Consider the following 18,759-nt stretch of genomic DNA (forward strand, 5'->3'; position numbering starts at 1 on the left):
ACCAAGCCAACACCCTCACCACCCACCCACCAAGCCAACACCCTCAACACCAAGCCACCACCATAACCACCAAGCCATCAACATAACCACCAACCCACCACCAGGTGTTTTTCATTCCATGGCCACAAAATGTGGAGAAATTCCGACACTACAACTATTATTGTTATAATGATTATTATTAAATTATAATTTTGATGATTATTATTATTATTATGATTTTCATGACCCATAATATATAGTAAGTAATGTTTAGTGTTATTTGGTTTGTATAACCCTGTGTGTGTTTGTAGGAAAGGAAATCACAGTTTGTACCCGAATCCCCTCCATCATGATGTTTATTTATATCCGTGACCTTCATCTTCATCAGATTCTTCTTCATCAAACATATTGAGGTTATTGTTGTTGAGGCACTCAGTCTGCAACCATACGTATCACCGCAAGGTCCACTCTGTTTTCCACTTCTGCAGCGTGGTGACACCTTTGTTTGTTTTGCATGAACATGGTAATACCTGTGTGCAGAATGGTCCAGGTAGTCAAAAAACGTTGAAGATGTCACACAGACAGGACGGTCCAAACGTTCTTTTCATTCGAAGTTTTCTCGTTTTTAAAATAAGATCAATATTCGCAAAAACCCTCCCATAACAACCCCCCACTCCTCCCCTCTCTGCAGGTGCACCATCGGCACCACGTGGTACGATCACCTGAGTTTGACAGCACGGGTCCAACATTGTTGTTTAAATGGATCATTCGGGGTTTGGACCCAAACTGTTCCACAAACGTCATATTGAGAGTTGAGGTTCACCTTGATGTTTTCTTCTTCTTCTTCAACATTCCAACTTCACTCTTCACTTTCACCCTCATTTTCCAAGGTCCACAAACATATCGATCACGTGATCTCAGAGTACATTATTCGTTCCTTTTTACATTCAGGAAACCTTCACCACAAGAGAATGAAACGTTGAATGTTCAGAATGATTTATGTGAAGCAGTTTATCATTCATACGAGTGGTGTATCAATCATTGTTCCTCATTCCCTCTTCATTCACCCCAATGATCCCCCAGACAGAACCAGCTGTCCCTTCCATTCCCCTCTCTGAACACAAGTGAAGTACAAAGTTCAACCAAAGGTTAATAATAATGGAGGTCACGGTTCACTAGGAGAACGTCAAGCACACGATCAGGGATTATGACGTCATGATGTTTTCATTAACCCCCCCCCCCCTCAAAATCCCCTTCCCACTCACCCGAGGGTTCGTAACTTTGTTTGTGATTTCAGACCCTCCATCAATGCCTCCAGTCCCTCATCGCCGATGGGATTCAAACCCAAACTCATGGTAAAAGAGGGAAAGAGAAAAACCCTGACGTTTTCATCCTACTAACAACATGGAAAACCTTGGGAATACTTTCATCATTCCAATAATTATGTTTATAAACCACATCAACACCATATCATGATGTGAGTACAACATCTCGCCCTCTCCATCAACAATAATATAATTATTCGATGATAACCAAGTGCCTCACCATAAACAATAATATAATTATTGTATTAAAACCCAGTCACTCTCCATGAACAATTACATAATTATATGATAATAACCCAGTCCCTCTCTATAAACAATAATATAATTATTGGATGATAACCCAGTCCCTCACCATAAACAATAATATAATTATTGGATGATAACCCAGTCCCTCTCCATGAACAATTACATAATTATATGATAATAACCCAGTCCCTCTCTATAAACAATAATATAATTATTGGATGATAACCCAGTCCCTCACCATAAACAATAATATAATTATTGGATGATAACCCAGTCCCTCTCTATAAACAATAATATAATTATTGGATGATAACCCAGTCCCTCTCCATGAACAATTACATAATTATATGATAATAACCCAGTCCCTCTCTATAAACAATAATATAATTATTGGATGATAACCCAGTCCCTCTCCATGAACATTTACATAATTATATGATAATAACCCAGTCCCTCACCATAAACAATAATATAATTATTGGATGATAACCCAGTCCCTCTCTATGAACAATAATATAATTATTGGATGATAACCCAGTCACTCTCCATGAACAAGTACATAATTATATGATAATAACCCAGTCTCTCTCTATAAACAAGAATATAATAATTACTGTATTAAAACCTAGTCATTCTCCATAAACAATTACATAATTATATGATAATAACCCAGTCCCTCTCTATAAACAATAATATAATTATTGGATGATAACCCAGTCCCTCACCATAAACAATAATATAATTATTGGATGATAACCCAGTCCCTCTCCATGAACAATTACATAATTATATGATAATAACCCAGTCCCTCTCTTTAAACAATAATATAATTATTGGATGATAACCCAGTCACTCTCCATGAAGAAGTACATAATTATATGATAATAACCCAGTCCCTCTCTATAAACAAGAATATAATAATTATTGTAATAAAACCTAGTCACTCTCCATAAACAATTATATAATTCCAGAGTTTTTATATATTATTTATATAACTCAGTACATGAGATATAGCAATATTATTTATGAGTTCAAGTACCGATGTGATGCTCCGTATGTCACAGAACTACCCAGAATCTGACTGACAGAATCAAACATCATGTCCCTTTGACATCAGGAAAAACACAATTGGTACATGAATTCAGCCGGTACAAGTCTGCCCGCGTAACCCCTTCGGGCATGTTTTGCTGGACAAAATACCGAAAGAGATAATTCTAGATTTTTTATAATCCGTAGGTTTAGTACTGTTTCAGAAAAAAATCCCCAGTCCCAGGTTGTGGGGAAAAAAATCCCAGGTCATTGAAAAACGAGGGGTCGATCGTTTGGATTGATGTGTGGATGCGATACTTCCACATAGGAAAATCTAATTTCCAGGAAATATTTCCCCTTTACATCGTCAGATTGGCTGTTTTTGTGCATTCGTAGGCCGAATGAGGAAGTTTCAGCGGTTTCCTGCATTTGGATTTCAGTCAGAAGAGGAAATTACATTTATTTGAGGAAATCACATGTTAGTTGAGTGGAAGCACTGGGGAAAAGCGAAACAAATTTTTGGAATTCTCAGAAAAAAGGAAGTGACAGCAGGGCACACGTGCTGGTTTGAGTCGTGTTTCATGAGAATTTTGATGTTTTTACACAGTTTATTCGTGGAATCATCACGGTATGGATGAGGACAGTCACGAGGTGTCAGTGTGCGTCATTTATTGCGAATCATTGAGTGACGGCGGGATAAAACTGTACAAAAAAGGCCTCTTGAGTTTGATTCAAGCATCTGTGGTTTGCGGTGACGAGGTATTGACTAGTGACCTGCAAGATGCGGAGCCAGGTACGAAATTCGTCCACCCAGAATGTCGGAAAATGTACAATGATAAACGAAGGCGAGAAGGTAACAACCAGTGTGGGTCTGAAAACAATGCGAAGCGACTCCGGTCGGGGGAAGATTCTTTCCGATGGAAGGGGAGTTGTTTCTTGTGTGGTGAGGTGGCCCTGGATAATCGCCATCCAAATCGGACTGAAATTTATGAAGTGCGCACGCTGGAGTTAAGAGAACGGTTCATGAAACTGTGTGAAGAAAGGGAACACCCCTGGAATGACCATGTCAGAAACAGGCTACAAGGTTGCCATGATCTCATTGCCGTTGATGCGCGGTATCATAGTCGATGTTTGGTGTCCTTTTCACATGAAACTGGAACATCTGCATCTACTGCGGGTCGACCAAAAGATGAAGGAAGGTACGGGCATTTTTTGAGCTTGTGTCACTGGCTTGAATCCCAGGGTGACATAGACGTGTCCAACATCGACCATTTGATGGGTATAATGCAGCAGTTGGCACGTGATGATGATATTTACTCTGCCAAGTCACTGAGACAGGAATTGAAGAACTATTACGGTGATCATGTCTTCTTTGCTCAAGTGGGAGGAAAACGGCAAGATGGAGTTTGCTTTAGGGACATGGCAAGTTTTATCATAAGTGAGAAATGGTAGGAAGAACGACTTGCTAATGGAGAAGATGAGTGCAAACGCATCATGACTATGGCCAGAAAATTGGTGCGAGAGGAAATCCGTGCCCGCAAATATAACAAAGACGCGCATCCGAACTCTGATGACTTGAATGATCAAGATAAGGCACGCTCATCCTTGACTCCCTGTCTTTTAACCTTCATGGATACACTGGTGAACAATGAAGTTAAACGTCTGGGAATAGGTCGTGCCATCACCCAGGGAGTATGGCCTAGATCAGTAATTTCTCCCTTCCTATTCGGCCGAGGGATAGAAATGGACCATGTGTTCGGGTCTGAGTGGCTAGTCGATCAGCTATTCACTTGGATTTTCTGTTTCCTACAAAGAAGTCTCACTGTTCAAACAAGCGATCCTACAGGATGATTCTGCATCGAATCTCGAATAACACTCAGATTTTGTCCAGTACGCTGCTGACAATGCGGATGTCAACATTGCCACTATTGATGGTTCGGGTACTTTCCACAGCATGGGGGTGATTCGGTGGTCGAAACATCAACCAAGCATGCCTATGAAACGCATCAAGCGGGCAGCATGGCTGAAAGTTTCAGAGCTGATAACCAACAAAGGTATCCAAATCATTCCGTATAACCAATCCACACTGCCAGCTCGAGCTTCGTTTCGCTACAAACCGATACTCGCTTGGCGAAAACAATGTCGCTTGACTCCGCTGATGGTCCCCTTGGATCTATAACCGATTCATCGAGTCTGCTTGAGCTGGACACTTAGCTGCAAACTCTTATGACCTCAATAGCATCACGATCAAAAACTACCAAGCTGTGGGTGCGGTTTATTTCACGTAAACGTCATCAACAATTTCATCCTGGCCGAACGTACCAAGTCATGGGAAGATCACTTGCACGCCTGTACAAGATTACTGAATTTGTTTGCGGTGACTGGACACTTGCATTACGCCCAGAGTGTTCGTCTCTACATTCAGATGATGCACGCAGTCCCTGACGAACATTCCTGGGTATATCGCATGTTCACCGATGAGAGATGTCACATCGTTCAGAGAAGCGACCATAAGCTCAATGGGCTTTGGTCAGATCTGACAATTGAGCAAGTGCTAATGTGTTCTCTGAAAAGTCGAGGTGGAATCTCCCATGGACGCGGCATGACGGAAAGTGTGCGTCACCAGTGGATTTATACAATGCACCACCGGGCGGCCAATGGAAGGCCAAACCAACCAACGCCGGACAACCTCCGAACAGCACGTAGATCTGAGCAAGTCACGCCGCCTACGAGACGCATGCGCCCTGTAGAAGATGCTGTCTTGGTTTGTCGATCACGACCCATTCAGCGACGAAATAGCAGAGCTCCATTTGCTATCAACCGGACTGACTGCGTGCGATGCTGATGGCATCAACTGCGATGATGCTGAAAAGATTGGTGCTCAGATACAGATGAGCTTAGATGGCGTCAGTTACAACGATGCCAAAATCAAGCGCTCTCAACAAGTTCACACGCTGCAAGATCTTCAACCAGGTGTACGAATACATGACAAAACTGTCAAAATAGATCCCAGCATTTTCTTCCTCAGGTGTTGCGCTATTGGGAAAAGATTGGATGCAGACATTGAGAAATGCTTGTCCCATGAGATGAGCACGTTCCCACCAGCTCTCTTCAAAGATGGCTACATGAGAAAAGCAGATATGGACGACCTAGCCCAGGTGGTGCAAAAGGACATGATGAATCACATCTCCCAGGAAATCTCTCCCAAATCTATTGTCGTCATTGACGATGGATGGCTCGTACACCGTGTATGATGGAAAAGGGCAACATCGTACGCAGATATAATGAACGATTACGCATCATACCTTGAAAAGCGATTTGGTCTCACCACTGTGATATTCGACGGGTACGAGGAGTCAAACACAAAAGACCACGAGCAATCATGGCTATCATCAGCGAAGATCTCAGCCACAGTCACACCAAGGCCTGACATGAAAGCTCACGAAAACCAGGATGCTTTCCTCAACAATTCGAGAAACAAAACAGAGTTCATCAAAATGCTTGCAACCCAACTCGAAAGTCGCAACCATTCAGTGCATATCAGTAGAGGTGATGCAGACACCATGATTGTGAAAGGAGCGATGAGCTTCGCTCACAACTCACAAAGTGTAACCATTGTCGCCAAAGACACGGACATTTTTGTTTTACTGGTGCATCACTGGGAACAGGGCATGGCTCCAGTTTACTTACAGAGGGAAGGCAGGAAGGCGAAAAACGAAGTGACGAAATTGTACAGTATTGAAGACGCCTGTGAGATCATTACACCCGTCCAGAAGGACAACCTAATTTTCATTCACGCTTGGACAGGGTGCGACACTATGTCAGCGTGCTACGGTAAAGGAAAAGTACAACTCTTTAAAAAGCTGCCGAAATCTGTCAAGATACAAAAGCTCGCACGAATCATAAGCTGCCATACAAGCACGAAAGGAGAAATAGGCGACACAGGGGTTCGTTTGTTTTGTGTCCTGTTCGATGGTGGTGACCGCCATGACCAAACTCACCTGAGACACGTCAAACTCCAGAACGTGATCGCTACGTGTTCAAATCTGGAACCTCAGAAGTTGCCTCCGACAAATCGAGCCGCTCATTTTCACGCTCTTCGTGTACATCTACAGATTATAGCATGGTCAGAACTGGATGGCGTACTGAATCCCCTAGACTTCGGACGGGAAAAAGGCAAAAACGGCCTTCAAGTACTCCAGACTGATTTACTGCTGGCTCCTGAAGACATTCTGAAATTTGTCCGTTGCAAATGCAAAAGCACGATGAACAGATGTGGAAGCAATCAGTGTTCATGTAGGAAAAATGGACTGAAATGTGTCCTGGAATGTGGTGGATGCCGTGGTGAGGACTGTGAGAATCGCGAACCTGTCGACACATGGGATGATCATTATGAGTCTGAACTATAGAGCAGACACCATGCTTTACGTTCTGATGTGTATTGTGGTTTTTTTGACTCATTAAAAATTCGATTGTACTGGATAATACAGTCTTGGCTTTTTACATCTATGAATTTCCATATCATGCACCGCCATCTTGGATGTTTGTCACCTGAGCATAGAACAAAACCAATGAGGTTTCACACTAAAGTTGGGACATCTCTTCACTATGTGCAGGTGAAATTCCATCGCAATTGAATCATAGAAAACACTACAATATTCAGAATTGCTACCCCTACCCCTTATTATCAGTGCGAAAATTGATGTCAATATTGAAAAGTGCTGGAAAAATTTTCCCCACTACCTGAGAACGGGGATTTTTTTGGGGTAACACCCTGAGGTAGGGTGAATTTAAAACCATAGGAATCATCTCTTTCGGAATTTTGTCCCGCAAGAAAACCTCTACGGAAGAGTAACAATGTTGGAAGATTCTCTGGAGTAGGCAAAACCATTGGTTTCAACAGTTCAGGAAGTTTGGCAGGGACATCATCTCAGCACTGATGAAACTGACAGAGGAAGGCGACCCAACACAGGAGGTGAAGGATGCATTGGCCAACATTGTATCCTTAATGCACTGCCCAAAGGACATCCATATAACAAGTATTCCTGACCTAAGGTGGCATCTGTTTTGCAAACATCTGGCAGAAAGCAGCAAGTTGCCGCCTACAGTTGGTGCCCTTGAGGAGCACATTGAACGTGTTCGCGCACTGAATAGGGTGTGGTGCCAAGCTACCATGATGTGGCAACGTCTGTTCGACTCAAACATGGTTATTGTCAGAATGACCATGGTGAGATCCTACCTACCACCACAAAGGTTCCACCTGCACCACAGGCCATTGTAGAGTTGGTCAGATGTCAGTGTAAAGCCCATTGCACAACCCAGAGGTGTTCATGCAGGAGACACAACTAGGCTTGCACCGACCTTTGTTTGTGCAAGTGACTGCGAAAATGACGCAGACTGTAATGCCGAAAATGACACTCAGGACAGTGACGAAGATCTGCAAGAGCATATTCCTGAACGATATGGACCAAGTAGATCCTGTGTATATAACTTATAGTTCAACCTGATAATAACAAGGCTGCTTTCTTGCTTTATAAACCCATACCTATAACTCCAAAGGACTTGCAACATGTATTATGTAATACAGTTATATCACAAATATAAAGACAATGGTTTTCAATTACCTTTGGTTGTTGCTTTTCTATAATCCTGAGCACTATTTTGAGGCTTTTATTGGATTAATTGACCCAGAAAACATAGGATTAGATTAGCGTTGCGGCTTTATATTCCCCTCCCCCGGCCGTGGCACGTGCTACACGTGTTGGCTTCTGCGAGGATGCAAATTCAGATTTACCTCAGGGATAAGCACAGAAGAAGAGTAGAAATGAAGTTTAGTGGGATAAGTAAACCTAGCTATGAGATCCCTGCAACGCATGCCCCATTTGACTAAACAAAAGGGAAGGGGCTATCTTAATGTATATTAATGGAATAACTGTCTTGGGTCCACTATATGTTGGAGGCATGTGGTTCCTAGAACCACAACACTACCCCCCTCCCTTTTGCTAGACTCGACCTGAGTCGTTAACGTTCGTGTGACATGCAGGTGTAGGTTCCCCTAGTACATTTTACCTCCGGATCCCTGAGTGTGACATTTCAAATACATGTCCCAAAAATAAATAACCGAGTGCGTTGCATAACTAAACTAACAGACTCATACGGACAACTTATCTACATTGACGGAATTTGAACAAAACTAACAAACAGATGGTTTAGAACTATATATGTTTCTACTATTGACATTACTCATGGCCCAGGACCTGTGACTTAAGGAGAGAAAACACAGTAAATGAAAACATTTGGGGATGAGTGCAGCAGCAGACAATCAAATGATCAGGTGTCTTCAGGGCTCTCAATGCTCCTTTTTTTTCCTTTTCCTGGCTGCTGGAGGCAACTCACACGAACTCGACAGGAAACACGCCGTACCACAGTCCATTTGAACTAGCCTTTATCAACAACATGGAGATGCCCGGGCTGCAAAAATGCAGTCCCCGCTAATGCGGCTGCCTGCATGGCAGTCCATGCAAATACTTTCACAGAGATGGTCCTGGCGCACATGGTAAGGTTGAGTGATATTGCAAAACATGGTAAGTGTAGTCAAGGCAAAGGCAGATAAAGGCATGGCAAGGGATGGCAAGTGGAGTCAATGTAAAGGCATGGCAAATGCAGACCAGGTAAGGTGCGGTAGGTTGGCACATGAAGCTGGCCGGCCTCGGTGTGGTCTCTTGGAGTTTGGAGGGAGTGTTGTGGTGTTGGCCGGTCCGAAGAATGGTTCGGTCCTGCCCTATGGTCTCCCCCCATCCTATTTCCTATGCCTCTCCTTGTCCATACCCACACCCTTAAGGTTGTAACATCAACAACAACAAAAAAATTAAGACTTTTTTTTTTAATTCCGAATTACATGTGTCCTATCCGTCTATTCCCAATCCCGAAGATCCCTTTTAAGAGGATTGACGAAGAGACAAATAAATCTGTCTTGAAGCCCGATGTGGTCTCAGAACAACTCCCACAGGTTTCAGCATTCCCAAGATGAGTCCAGCGGCCTACAACCAGTGAAGGGATGGATGGTGTGAAGAGGTACACATTTCTTATCTCGCCTACCATTTGTTACTCTTTAAACTATCCCCGGGGCTTTTCAACATGCCTGTCTCGTGAAACTATCTGTTCATAAAACCACGATTCCTGTGGCCTGTGTTGGTGTTCATTATTAATTTGGGCCTGGCCCAAAAATCTTCCTCCGTGCTCTCGCACAATTTTGTAGGCGGGCAGCGTGGCTCCACTGGCAGGTCTGCCCACCTGCCAAACTCAATCATTAGCACCTCCGGGTCACTGAGGCTGTCTCCGAGCCGACCTACTCCTCACTAACATGGGGAATGCCTTCCCTGGCATTTCCCCATCGATGCCCACATGGCATGTTGGCGCTCCGGGTCCCTTTTCCATGGGTACCCGTGCCTATTAGTCTAACTCTGTCCCTTGGACCCATGGTCTACTCTGGCCGACTACTTTGATGCCCTCGACTTGATACTCAAATTTCCAAAGCCACGCTCCCAGCCGGTCAATAGTCTCCTGCACCATGCAAAAGGTGTTGTGCCTTCGTTCAACACCAACAACAAAACGACATCCTTTTGGTTAATTTAACGAACCCACGAACTAATATTACACTAACCCTGGGTTCCCTTGGGTGGAATTCACTTCTCCACCCAATCATGGGTTTGCACCATGCATTCCACATTCATTCCATTTACACTTGGGCCCGCTGACCCACATTCACTCATCATGTTTCTTTCTCTTTTTTTTTTCCTCACTAACACTGACGCTCTACTTACTACGTCCCCCAAACTAACTCGTGCTCCCCGTCATCCCTCACTGTAATGTGCGTTCCGTTTAACTCTACCGTTAAGCTATGTCCCCATGACACGTTCCAGGTCTTCCCTTGTCTCCAATCCATTCTAAATTCTATCCTAACTTCCCCCAAACTCGTGTTACCCATGGAGGACTGCTCATGCCCCCATGAGGGTGGTCAATCTAATGCTAAACCCTTCCCCCAACTAATTCTCCTTTGCCCGGAGCGAGGATGTTCCGGGCGCAGAGTCGCGCAGAGCCGGCGCGGTTTCCAAAGTAACATTATCCCGCTCAGGAGGCTCACCCTCCCGTCCGTTACACTCACCACTACTGCCGTCTGGGTCGATCCGCGTCCCACTCTTTCGTGTGCACTCATCCATCTCATTTTAGCCGTACTCCACACACCTTCTGACATAATCATACAAGGGGCTTGGGTTACCCCAAGAGATCCCGGGGCTTCTATCCCCCCAAAGCTAGGCATGTGCTCTTTCACACCATGCAACCGCTCCACCTCGCACAGCCTTACTGGACTCACCTGGTCACGGTCTGCCTCGAGGGAGCATGTCATCTCCCTTTGTTTCTGCGGGAGGTTAATCTGACACGCGCATTGGGTCTCGACACATTCCACATGCTCAACCTTAATGTCCCTTATCTTCCCTTCCATTTGTGTTTGCTCCTCTTTTACTTCATGTAATTCATCCTTTACCCGTTCCATCTCTATTTGTGTCTCCGTTACCTCAGTTAATTCCTCCTTTACGGTTCCAAATTCTTGGTTCTTCATCCCTACCTGTCCATGTTTATATGTTTCTCTCTTTATTGCCGTTGTTTTATGTCACTTCCACATTACCCATCTTCATCGCGGTCCAAACACCTTCCACACTCCCACTCAACTCAGTCAATTCTTCACGTCCAGTCCTGATCTCATGTGTAAATTTGGGGCCCAGCTTTTTCAACTCGCCCTTTACCTTTTCCAGCTCCGCCTTCATTTCCTCCTGACCCGCCTTCATTTGTGTTTATATATTTACCTCCATTTCTTGCATTTTATCCATCACTGTTTGCATATCCACTTTCATATCACCCATCATACGAGTCATCATTTACATTAAATGGTTCAGATCCATTGGCCTTGGCGAGGCCAATCTACTACTGTCGGGTGTGGATCCCATAGGTATCGATAAGTCCTCCATGAGGGTAATTTGATGATGGGGTGGGTCCAAGTATTGTTGTAATCGTGGTTGCCCCCAGCGTTACCTCTGGGTATGGCTGCAAGGAATGATTTCCCTCAAAGCTGTTGTCCTGAGCCATGCACTCCTCTAACATCGTTTCAGAACCCACCCGAACCAGCTCGTCTTGGTCCGCCATGGTCCGTACCAATAATTAACTAAAATTTGAATCCTGCTCTTAATTTCGGTGGAAGTGGGGGGGGGGGGTTGCGGAGCACACCCCTGGTTCGAATCACATTCAAGATACCAAATTGTTGTGGGTTCGAACCCCATAAATTTTAGGGTTCGCCCTACACCTGACACCAAACTGTTGTGGGCCGGGAGTCGGGTGAGAAGACCACCAGGGGGGTGGACGCTATATCGGCTCCCACCAGATTCCCCGAAATTGTAGGCCGTCGCACACGGATAATTCTGCAACGCGGCGGGTCGCCAACCAACCGTGGATGCCAATAACTCAACCGTGTTTGCTGGTATCCTCCCGTCTATGGGTTAACCGGGTTACCTAATTAATCACGTGCTTTAATTACCGGAAACACGTCCTCGGTACGCCTTGTCTGAACCAAATCACTTTACCGGATCGGATGCAGCCGAGCGACACTGCCAAGGACGTACCGGGTAAAAGGAACGGATCGTTGAGAATAAAGTCCCGGCTAAACTAGGATTCGGACCATGCTGGATCAATGAAAGAACAGACAAAAACGAGCAGGGAACATTTCTAATGATGATATATTTACAATGGGGTGAGGAAAGGTATGTGGCACATTTAATAGTTTTATTGGGGTGTGTTGTGCAGGGATAGAAAGAGCGGTGAGAGGTGTGGCAATATTACAAGCAACTTACGATAGAAGACACAGAGCAGACTTAATGCGAAATAACAATCTTTGCAATTTTAACTTACGGGGACAGGCGCCAGGACAACACACATGCGCACGCGCACACACACACACACACACACACACACACACACACACACACACACACACACACACACACACCTACACACACAAACACACATACACCTTCACACACACACATACACACACACATACACCTTCACACACACACACACACACACACACACACACACACCTACACGTACACACACACACAAACACACATACACCTTCACACACACATACACACATACACACACACACACGTTCACACACACACACACACACACACACACACATACATACACACACATACATACACACACCTACACCTCCACACACACACACACACACACACACACACACACACACACACACACACACACACACACCTACACGTACACACACACACACAAACACACATACACCTTCACACACACATACACACATACACACACACACACACACACACACACACACACACACACACACACACACACACACACACATACGCCTTCACACACACACACACACACACACACACACACACACACACACACACACACACACACACACACCTTCACACACACATACATACACACACATACACACACACACACACACACATACACACATACACACACACACACACACATACACACACACACACACACATACATACACACACACATACACACACACACACACACATACACACACACACACACACACACACACACACACACACACACACACACACACACACAAACGTTTCCAGTTTAAATTACATGTACAGTAGAAACAAACAGTTCATTCCCTAAACATTAAAAAGATAAAAATGAACGAAATGTTCTAAAGAATGAATAAGGATCTTCTTCCTTCGTGGGGATTAACCCCCGAGATGTCCACGTTGAACGTGAGAGGGAAAGAATGAACGTTTGTTCAACCCATGGATTCTGTAAAAACAAAACCTTTTATAAATAAACCAGAAGCCCATCCCTCCATCCCCCCCCCCGTGATCCCCTTTCATTCCCCACATTTTATATTCCTCATTCTCACTCCACTTGTTAAAATTACACTGAACATACACCACCCGCTCCCCTTCACACTCACCACGTCAGAACCATTTTCTCTTGTTTACGAGATCCTCGAGTCCTGGACCATTACCATTCACACTGAAGAAGAGAAAGGGTTAAAATTAAATAAATATAAATAAACGTCATTCATTACCCCCCTCCCATTCTCTACCTTCTCCCTCTTTCTCCCCCCACCCTCCCATTCTCTACCTTCTCCCTCTGTCTCCCCCCACCCCCACCAATTCTCTATCTTCTCCCTCTGTCTCCCCCCACCCCCACCCACCGAGCCGTTCGCACCTTGAGTGTGACGTCATGGTGGATGTGCAGGTTCGTTGAGGTTGCGAGATGCTCTGTTTGTTTACTCTCCTGTCCCTCTTCACTCCGTTTTCATCCCTTTCTTCCCCCTTTCCCTTTTAGTTTACTGTCCGTCATTCTTCTCTGTTTACACTCCCACCGGACTCACTTTCACCAGACCCGACATTAAACCTTTATACCTCCATTTATAAGGTTGTGAGACACTGTTTGTGGTCCTGTCTCGGTTTGGTCCTGTCTCGGTTTGGTCCTGTCTCGGTTTGGTCCTGTCTCGGTTTGGTCCTGTCGTGTTCCAGATCAAAATGTCACCTTTGGCCTGTCGGTTCGAACAGGTGAATCACATCGTGTCCTTCCCGTGACGTGTACATTGTCCTTCCCACATCGAACGTTGATAAAGTATAAAACGTAGTTTTTAAATGTCGGATCAATAACCACGATAACCAAGTCTACTCATCAACGGAAACGTTAAAATGATTAACTTGTGGAAACTTCCGTCATTTCAAACGTTTCTGTGAACAATCGGTATCAGACATCCTCTCCGGACGAGCAGATGGACCGTCCATCGATTACAGTGGATTATTATATTTACATTGTAATGTTTAAGATATAAACAATGAACATTGTGTAAACACTACCGTGTACTGTTGTATTTAATAAATAACAACTAAAAATAGAAAAATTAAATAAAGGGGATGTTAACACTATGTTACCTGCTGCTGTTGATGTGTTGTTTGTGCAAGTATTGAGGGAAGGAGGTGGAGGAGTTAGAGAGGAGGGGATCATCTGTGTCACGTGACCTTGACGAAGATGGTGATGTTGAGAGCTCCTCCAGGTACGAGTCCAGCAACTCCTCCATATCACCCTCATCCATCTCATCAAAGCCGACAGTGTTGGCCATCTTGACGATGTGACGTCGTGCTTTGCACAAATCATTATTCAGGTTGAAACTCCTGAAGCCGTGAACACATTGAGGGGAAACTTTCCCACATACTCCATTCATGGAGGAACGGGTGATCTCCCTACAAGACTCCTCAACATCACATAGAACATCCCTTGTGGTGAAGACCTTCCAGAATTCCTTTACAATCATCTGATTATTATCAGTTGATTTCACCAGGTTTATAAATGTTATTGGGAGATAACACGCCTTGAATGTATCAATCACTCCCTGGTCCATGGGTTGGATTAGAGATGTCGTGGTTGGGAGGAAGAAACACAATCTCCCTGTTTGGTCCTGGATGGATGTTGGATAATCTGGGGCATTATCGAGGTGGATGAGAATTATAAAACTCAAATTCTCCTTCTCACAATATTCCTTCAACTCAGTAACAAACTGGGAGATAAAATATTCACAAAACATTTTACTTGTTGTGGTGGATTTACATCCTTGCGTATTGATATGTAGAGTGTAATAAAGTAGTTCCTGGCCCGCCATTTCCCTTCCCTGTCGTGATTTGGTCGAGCTCCACTTAATCCTGTAACACACGGAATACCTGTTATCCAGCCCTTGGTATTTGAATACCGATGGACAGGCAGACATTTTTAACATATCCCTTCATATCCCTGGGATTTTCTGAATGGTAAACTATGAACGGTTTCAATGTACAATCACCTTCACCGTCTCCTCCCAACATCAGCGTGAAGCGATCTTTCTCTCCTTTAAACCCCCCCAGGTGTGATCTTCTCCTCATGAGAAATGTCCCTCCCACGTGACGTCCTCTTCCAAAACAGACCCGTCTCATCAATGTTGAACATTTGTTTTGGAGAATATCCACCTTCCTCCATCATGGAACCTTCTCGGCGGTCTCGGTGTGGGCAGCAGCATCCTCTCCGGTCATTCTGATGTTGTGGTCGTTGTTACTCTTCCAGAGGTTCCAAATCCACCCACAACTATCGTTAAACGTCTTCACTTCACCTTCATATCAGCTGTACGATCATCTCTTTCATCCCGTCCGAAAACATCCATTTTTACTTCAACACTGATGACCTTCCTCTGTCTTGTGTTCATATTACCAACCTCGCTACACCACGGACCCTTTCCAGTGATGATTACAAAGGGTTCACCAATTACAGAGGAACAATTCACACACAAAATGGTGAACACGTGACCAAACGGACGAACCGAACATGGAGGGTTTCAGGAACTGAGGGACGGGAAGGCGGGAAAACGAGGAGGGAGGAAATCTATGAATCCCACATCATCTCTTATAACGATCACGTGTTCATGGTGTTCAGAGTGTAAATTAAATCACAGCATCACTCACACACTCGAATCGTGTAATTACAAACACTCGTGAAGGTAAATTAGAGAGTGGTGTAAATGACAGGCCGCACTACTCCAAAAACGCGCCAACAGAGCACGAGGAAAAGGGAGTTTACAGGAAATTAAACATGGAGTTTATTTATAAACCTGTGATGGGAATTCACTAATCCGTGTTCAGGGAAACAGAACAAGAAGAAGAACAAAAACCTCAATAACAGTTCAGGACTCACTCAAGATCCTCCAAGTTGATGATGTTCTTCAGGTCCCTCAGGATGGGCCCAGACTTGGTACTCAGGTTACATCCCACTAACCTGGGAAGAGATAAAAACTCCAAGGAGTGAAACAAACAAACATCAGTCGAAAGTTCTAGATAAACGAGTTCTATGAGAAGGATCTTTATTTCAGGTTAAGAGATAATTAAATAACCTGAAAATAAACAGTTTAAGATCACGTGACCGATAATAGTACAAACCCCCTTTCCGTGAGACATCGTCCCCTGGATCGTGGGAACAAGTTTGTACAAAAGAGAAATAAATAAATAAAACAGCTCAATGAACAGGTTCGAGTTATATTAACGGGGAGGGGGGGATGGGGACGGAATGGGGAGGGGTGGGGGGAATGGGGACGGAACGGGGAGGGGGTGAATGGGGAGGGGTGGGGGGAAATGGGGACGGAATGGGGAGGGGTGGGGGAATGGGGACGGAACGGGGAGGGGTGGGGGGAATGGGGACGGAACGGGGAGGGGTGAGGGGAAATGGGGATGGAATGGTGTGGACGAGGTTCGTTCTGCTCACTTGGTTTGTTTGTGTGAAGTTTGAATGTTTGTTGAAGAAGCGAATGAGGTGGAAAACTGGAAAAATTCACTTTCACTCATTGAGGGAGGGAGAGTAATCCAGGAATCTAAATCAGTGATTGATTTCCTTGTTTGATCCAACGAACCAGGTGTGTGTTGAACATCAACGGTTCATACAGGTGAACAATCCTCTATTATTACCGAATATAATAACATCAAACACTCGTGAAATATCACAAACAATCAAACATAGGAAACAACAATGTAAAATACCCCCAACAACCCCTCACCCCCACCACCCCTAATCCCCCTGCCCCCTCCACTCTCCTTCGACCCCCTCTGCCTTTTTTCATTCCATGGCCACAAAATGTAGAAAAATTCCGACACCACGATGACTATTATTATTATTATTATTATTATTATTATTATTATTATTATTATTATTTTGATGACCCATAATATATAGTAAGTAATGTTTTGTGTTATTTGGTTTGTATAACCCTGTGTGTGTTTGTGAAGGAAACGAAATCACAGTTTGTACCCGAATCCCCTCCATCATGATGTTTATTTATATCCGTGACCTTCATCTTCATCAGATTCTTCTTCATCAAACATATTGTGGTTATTGTTGTTGAGGCACTCAGTCTGCAACCACATGTATCACCACACGGTCCGCTGTGTTTTCTACCTGTGCAGCGTGGTGACACACCTTTGTTTGTTTTACATGTACATGGTGATACCTGTGTGCAGGTGGATGGTTCAGGTTGTCAAAAAATGTTGAGGGTGTGACACAGACATGACGGTCCAAACGATCTCTTCATTCTAAGATTTCTCATTTGAAAAAAAAGATCAATTCCCCCCAAAACCCTCCCATTATTCCCCCCTCCCCTCTCTGAAGGTGCACCTTCGGCACCACGTGGTACGATCACCTGAGTTCGACACCACGGGTCCAACATTGGTGTTTAAATGGTGTAAATGGATCTTTCGGGGTTTGGACCCAAACTGATCCACAAACGTCACGTTGAGAGTTCAGTTTCACCTTGATGTTTTCTTCTTCTTCTTCAACGTTACAACTTCACTCTTCACTTTCACCCTCATTTACTAAGGTCCACAAACATATCGATCACGTGATTTCAGAGAACATTCTTCGTTCCTTTTTACATTTACGAACCTTCACCACAAGAGAATGAAATGTTGAATGTTCAGAATGATTTATGTGAAGCCGTTTATCATTCACACGAGTGGTGTATCAATCATTCACCCCAATGATCCCCGACACAGAACGAGTTGTCCCTTCCAATCCCCTCTCTGAACACAAGTGAAGTACAAAGTTCAACCAAAGGTTCATAATGGAGGTCAAGGTTCACCTGGAGAACGTCAGGGACACGATCAGGGATTATGACGTCACGATTTTTTCATTACCCCCCCAAATCCCCTTCCCACTCACCCGAGGGTTCGTAACTTTGTTTGTGATTTCAGACCCTCCATCAACCCCTCTAGTCCCTCATCACCGATGGGATTCCAACTCAAACTGATGGTAAAGGAGGGAAAGAGAAAAACCCTGAGATTATCATTCTGTTAACAACATGGAGAACATTGGGAATACTTTCACCATTTCAATAGTTATGTTTATAAATCATATCAACAACACATAATGATGGGATTATAACCCAATCCCTCCACATAAACAATTTTATAATTATGGGATTATAATCCAATCCCTCCACATAAACAATTATATAATGATGGTATTATAACCCATTCCCTCCACATAAACAATT

The 18,759-nt window shown here is 44.1% G+C and overlaps 2 protein-coding genes across 31 annotated transcripts in view; one reads left to right on the forward strand and one right to left on the reverse strand.

Moving 5' to 3' along the window:
* The window catches only part of LOC147033690 (NACHT, LRR and PYD domains-containing protein 12-like), a 1,146,930-nt gene that overhangs the window by 797,645 nt on the left and 330,526 nt on the right, over nt 1-18,759 (forward strand). The window lies entirely within an intron of this gene.
* The window catches only part of LOC147033697 (NACHT, LRR and PYD domains-containing protein 12-like), a 517,878-nt gene continuing 508,127 nt past the window's right edge, over nt 9,009-18,759 (reverse strand). For 2 of the 9 annotated variants that reach the window (XM_085871821.1, XM_085871820.1), the window contains exons 13-16: nt 18,426-18,509; nt 16,416-16,496; nt 13,648-13,709; nt 9,015-13,490 (exon numbers count right to left, since the gene is read on the reverse strand). In XM_085871821.1, the coding sequence (XP_085727947.1) occupies nt 13,652-13,709; nt 16,416-16,496; nt 18,426-18,509 (223 nt within the window). In that variant the 3' untranslated portion in view covers nt 9,015-13,490; nt 13,648-13,651. Of the gene's footprint in view, nt 13,491-13,647; nt 13,710-16,415; nt 16,497-18,425; nt 18,510-18,759 lie in introns of all 9 variants that reach the window. The other 7 variants (XM_085871819.1, XM_085871818.1, XM_085871816.1 and 4 more) reach the window with 5 other exon arrangements.

This window comes from Eptatretus burgeri, chromosome 2, assembly GCF_056783735.1.
Source record: "Eptatretus burgeri isolate ZD-2024b chromosome 2, Ebu_testis_v1, whole genome shotgun sequence".
In the NCBI taxonomy this organism is placed as follows: Eukaryota; Metazoa; Chordata; class Myxini; order Myxiniformes; family Myxinidae; genus Eptatretus; species Eptatretus burgeri.